The 5,794-nt window shown below is 40.0% G+C and overlaps 1 protein-coding gene across 1 annotated transcript; it reads left to right on the forward strand.

The window, feature by feature from the left end:
* The first annotated feature begins 804 nt into the window (after positions 1-804).
* LOC109221639 lies at positions 805-1,731 on the forward strand. The gene has a single exon (XM_019386108.1). It carries the CDS (start codon positions 805-807, stop codon positions 1,729-1,731), a length of 927 nt encoding a protein of 308 aa, XP_019241653.1.
* The last annotated feature ends 4,063 nt before the right edge of the window (positions 1,732-5,794 follow it).

Below are 5,794 nucleotides of genomic sequence, written 5' to 3' on the forward strand. Positions count from 1 at the left end.
AACTTTTGGAGAAGGATGCCAAGTTCCAATTCAATAAAGATTGTATGAAGGCATTCGAGTTGCTTAAGTTCAAGTTGACTACTACTACTATTATTACCGCACCGTATTGGAGCTTGCCTTTTGAGCTCATGTATGATGCTAGTGATGTTGCAATTGGATCGGTGTTGGGTCAATGAATCAACAAAATATTCCATCCGGTCTACTATGATAGTAAGACCATGAATGATGCCAAAGTCAACTACATAGTGACTGAAAAGGAGCTACTTGCTATTGTCTTTGCTATGGAGAAGTTCTGGCCGTATTTGACGAGTAAGAAAGATTCTAAGGCAAGGTTGATGCGGTGTGTGCTTCTATTGCAAGAGTTTGATCTAGAAATTCAAGACTGCAAGGGTAGTGAAAACCAAGTGGCTGACACTTGTCCCGATTGGAGGAGGAGGGGAGGCCACATGACATCCTTGAGATCAATGATTCATTTCCCGCGCGATCAACTCCTAGCCGTTTCAATGACCGAGATACCATGGTTTGCCGATTTAGCCAACTATCTTGTGAGCGACATTATCCCGAAAGAGTTCTCTTCAAACCAAGGGAAGAAGATCAAACGAGATAGCCTTGATTATTATTGGGATGACCCGTATCTCTTTCGGATATGTATCGATGGTGTGATCCGGCGATGTGTGCCGGAAGAAGAACGAGTGGGTATTCTTGAGGCTTGCCACTCTTCACCGTATGGTGGTCACCATGGTGGAGCAATAACGGCAACAAAAGGGCGCATGATTAGCCAAGGGAGGCTAACGTGCACCAACGATGGCAAGGAGACGCAAACCAGTAACGCCGACGACTGAGGGCACAACTCCGGTGAACTCAACAATGCAAAATTTCACTCTATTAACGTTTGGAAGCTTTCTACCACCTAAATTCCAACTAATTCTGGAAGAAAAGGAGCTAAGTGAGGACGAAGAAGGAAATAGTATGCAATGGAACAGTAAAATTGCTGTGACTGCAAAGGAAGCTCAGAAATCTAAGGAACAACTGCCAACCAGTCCAAAACGACTTCAATTCTCTGAGGGGGGATCTTCACAGCCATCCCCAGATCTAGAACTAACAGATAAGACAGAGATGGCAAAGGAGCTGAGGAAGCAAAATCGGAACTCTCAGATGGGAATGAAGCTGGAGTACATTCAGCCATGCCATAGAGATGGTAAGATTGTCATTCAAATTGAGGAAAACGATGTAAATGAGCTACAGGAACATTGGGCAACTGCTTTAATTGGATATGTACTTGGGGACACTCTATATGAGAAATCTATGGAGAGTTATGCTGAATCAGTCTGGGATTTTGTTACTAAACCTCAGATCTTGTATCATCAAGATGGATATTATGTGTTTCGATTCACAACGATGGAGGATAGAGATGCAGTTATGCAAGCTGGTCCCTATTCATACCATAATAAACCATTTATCTTACAGAACTGGGAGAGAGATTTTTACTTTGATCCCAAATGCATTACTACTATCCCCTTGTGGATTCACTTACCTAGTTTATCAGCTGGATACTGGACTGCTGATGCACTAAGCAAGGTGGCAAGTGCAGTTGGATTACCATTGTATACAGATAAGTTCACAGCTAAATTGAACAAAATCTCCTATGCTCGGGTGCTGGTGAAAGTTGATATTACAAAGCCATTAGTGGAGGAGATTGAGATAGTTACCCCCACTGAAACCAGACAATAGGAGATAGTGTATGAATGGAGGCCAAAGTTCTGCAATGATTGCTTACACTTTGGTCATGACAGTTTTGAATGCTGGAACTCAACTAAACAGAAGGAGGATGCAGAATTCAAGGTTCCAAAAAGAAGAAATAGGGGCAGGGGAAGGAAAGTCATTTAGGAATGGAAGCCTAAACCACAGCAGGGACAGGAGGAGGGACAAGAAGAGGAAAATAAAACATATCCTCCAGCTACCAAAGATAGGCAGAGTTCAGAAGATGAGCCACAAAAAAGTATGATGATACAAAGAAAGGACAAAACTGAAAGACAGACTATAGCAGAAAAACAGGTGAGAAATGATGAAGCTAGTACTTCCAACAGATTTACAATTTTGGAAGAATGTAGTGTACAAGGAGGGGTGAGCAACTCTGATCCTATACATAAACCACCATGATAATTTGTACTTGGAATATAAGGGGGCTGAACAAGCCCCATAAGCAGAAGGAACTGAGAATCTTTCTGCAAAAGAATAAGATTGATATCCTTGGATGTCTAGAAACTAGAGTAAAAGAAAAAAAGGCAAAAAATATTCTGTATAAGGTAGCAAAGGACTGGGGTTACTGCTATAACTACACTGAAGCTGAGAATGGAAGAATATGGCTAGTTTGGAGAACAAATTTAACAGTAAACATAATCCAAGTTCATGAACAATTCATCCACTGCCTAGTGATGGACACTATGACTGGATATAGGATTTTGCTTACTGTAGTGTATGCCAGGAACAAACAGCATGAGAGGGATAGACTATGGAATGATGTACAACAGTTAGGGGGACAAGTACAAATGCCTTGGCTCATAAGTGGTGACTTCAACAATGTCCTAACCACTGATGATAGGTTCGGGCAACCAGTCACTATGAATGAAGTACAGGAATTTAAGGAGTGTATGGACAATATGCAAATGACCCCACTGAGAACAAAGGGTTGTTTCTTTACTTGGTGTAACAAGCAAAGTGCAGATGATAGAGTGTATAGTAAGATAGATTGGGCATTTGGGAATTTTGAATGGACTAAAGTGTATGGGCATGTGGAAGTTGATTGTTTGGAGCCTGGGGTATCTGATCACTCACCTTTAGTGATCCAAATATGGGAAAGAAGGAGTTTGCACCCCAAACCATTCAAACTGTATATGGTAACTATGGAGCATAAGGATTTTAAACCTGCTGTAGAAAGGATTTGGAAGCAGAAGATGGGGAATGATCCTATGGCTGGTATATGGCTGAAGTTACAAAAACTGAAAGGAGAGACTAGAAGCTTGAACAAGGAGATGGCAAGATATACTCAGAGATTGACCCAAATCAGACAGAAGCTGGAATGTACACAGGCAAACCTGATATTGGATCCCTTTAATCAGGTTTGGATAGATCAGGAAAAGCAAACTCTCCAGGATCTAGAAAAGTGGAGTACTATAGAGGAAAGAATCCTATGACAGAAGGCTAGAGTAAATTGGATTGACTATGGGGACTCAAATTCCAAATACTTCTATGCATAGCTGAAGATCAGAGCCAGCAATAATACCATTACTTCTGTATACAATGAAATGGGAGCTAAAATCACTGACCCTAAAGCTGTAGAGGAGGAATTCATATGCTTCTTCAAACAACTTATGGGGAAAGAGACTGGTCTAAAGCCATGCCCAAATACTAAAGTCATCAAAGATGGAAACTGCCTCTCATTGCAACAACAGCAGGATCTAATTCAGGAAATCACATATGCAGAAATTGATGAAGCAGTGAAAGACATACCAAATGATAAAGCCCCTAGAGTTGATGGCTTCCCAATAGAATTCTTTACAAAACATTGGCAGGAAATCAGACAGGATATATATGATGCTGTGAAATTCTTCTTCCAAATAGGCAAGATGAAACCAGCATGGAACTGTACTGCTATAACCTTGATCCTAAAAGTGCCAGCTCCTACAACAGTGAAAGACTACGGACCCATTGCTTGCTGCACTACTGTGTACAAAATTGTAGCAAAGATTCTGACTAAAAGAATTAAAAGGGTGATTGAATCCATAATAGGGAAAGCACAGTCTGCTTTTATTGAAGGGAGAAGTATTATTGATAATATCCTATTTAGTCATGAACTCTTCAATGGCTATAATATGAAAGGTTTGTCTCCTAGATGTGTGCTCAAAGTTGACCTAAGGAAAGCCTATGATTCCTTAGACTGGCAGTTCCTCAAATACATGCTTGCTGACCTTGGCTTCCCCCAGAAATTCATTCTATGGATAATGGAATGTGTGACAACAGTGTCCTATTCCTTGGTACTAAATGGAGGATTGACCAAACCTTTCCCAGCTAAGAGAGGAATAAGACAAGGAGATCCAATGTCCCCTTACCTTTTTGTGATTGCCATGGAATATCTACAAAGGGAGATGAAACAACTGGAAACTCAAAAGGAATTCAAGTTCCATCCAAAGTGCAAGAAGCTGGGAGCAACTCATATATGTTTTGCTGACGATTTGTTAATGTTTTGCAGGGGTGATGTTAACTCAATTACTAAAATTCAGGAGGCTTTCAATAAATTTTCAGCTGCTTCTGGATTGCAAGCAAATGCAGAAAAAAGCTCAATATATTTTACTGGAGTGGCACAGCACATAAAGGAACACTTGCTAGAACATACTGGATATACAGAAGGGTCCTTACCCTTTAAGTATCTGGGAGTGCCAATGTCGACAAGGAAGCTGAACATCCATCAATGTTTGCCACTGGTAGAAAGGATCACTGAAAGAGTAAGATGCTGGTCAGCTAGATTGCTTTCATACTCAGGAAGACTCCAGTTGATCAAGTCTGTGTTGTTTGGTATACAAACATATTGGGCTCAAATTTTCTTATTGCCAAAGAAGATCATGAAAATGATAGAAGCAATCTGTAGAACTTTTCTGTGGACTGGCTCAACAGAATGCTCAAGGAAAGCTTTGATTGCATGGGACAGACTATGTCAACCTAAAGCTGCAGGAGGTCTTAATATTATAAACATGGGACTATGGAATAAAGCAGCACTGATGAAGCACTTTTGGGCATTGGCTATGAAAAAGGATGTAATGTGGATCAAATGGGCCCATACTTATTATATAAAGAATAGGGATATTGTGGAAATGGAAGTACCCAAAGCAGCAGCTTGGGTGATTAGGAAAATTATTGAGGCAAGAGAGGATGTGAAGCAGATGAAACTGGGACAGCATATTACAGCCACATTGGAGACACTAACAAGACAGGGCAAATTTCAAATTCACAAAGCTTATGTTCAGATGCAGCCTACATTGCCAAAAGTTATGTGGAAAAGTCTCCATTCATCCTAGATTCAAATTCCACCTGTGGCTGGCTATTCATTAAAGGTTAGCAACAGTGGACAGGCTCATGACTTTTGGAATACAAGTTCCACTAGACTGTGTGTTCTGTTCAGCTAGCATGGAAGATTTTGATCACTTGTATTTTGGTTGTCCAAAAACAAATAGCTTATGGTACAGAATGTTGAGATGGCTTGGATTCATAAGGCAAATAGGAAGCTGGCAGAATGAGATACTGTGGATCAGCAATCAGTCAAGAAGCAAAAACTGGAAAGCAGAAGTAACTACAGCAACATTTGCGATGGTTGTCTATTGCATTTGGCGCGAAAGGAATTTGATTAGATTCAACAAAGGCAGATACAATATAGATGAAGTATGCAAGGAAATGGCTATACACATACACATTCACGGGAGGAAAAAAGCAAAATGGCAAAAGAAATTGGAGAGCTTAAACAATCTTCCTTAGAATAGTTAGTATATATGACATAGTGTTAGTCGAAAGTACATGTAAATAGACATAGGAGATTAATGGTCAGCATTAATCTGGATGTGTAATGACAAGTTTTGATGAAATAAAATGTTAGTTTATCATAAAAAAAAAAAAAAAAAAGTCATGCCACTTAGAGTTGCCTACTGAACATTGAAGATAACTGTAAAACTTCACATGATTTCCCTTTGATGAGCGGATAAACAGTCGATAAGTGTTCCTTTCTATTCTTTTTCCAAATAAAAGT

Source organism: Nicotiana attenuata, unplaced genomic scaffold (genome assembly GCF_001879085.1).
Source record: "Nicotiana attenuata strain UT unplaced genomic scaffold, NIATTr2, whole genome shotgun sequence".
Lineage (NCBI taxonomy): Eukaryota > Viridiplantae > Streptophyta > Magnoliopsida > Solanales > Solanaceae > Nicotiana > Nicotiana attenuata.

Bases quoted from the DNA above. Each gene is read 5' to 3' on its own strand.
- LOC109221639 (XM_019386108.1), top strand. From the start codon at position 805: ATGGCAAGGAGACGCAAACCAGTAACGCCGACGACTGAGGGCACAACT.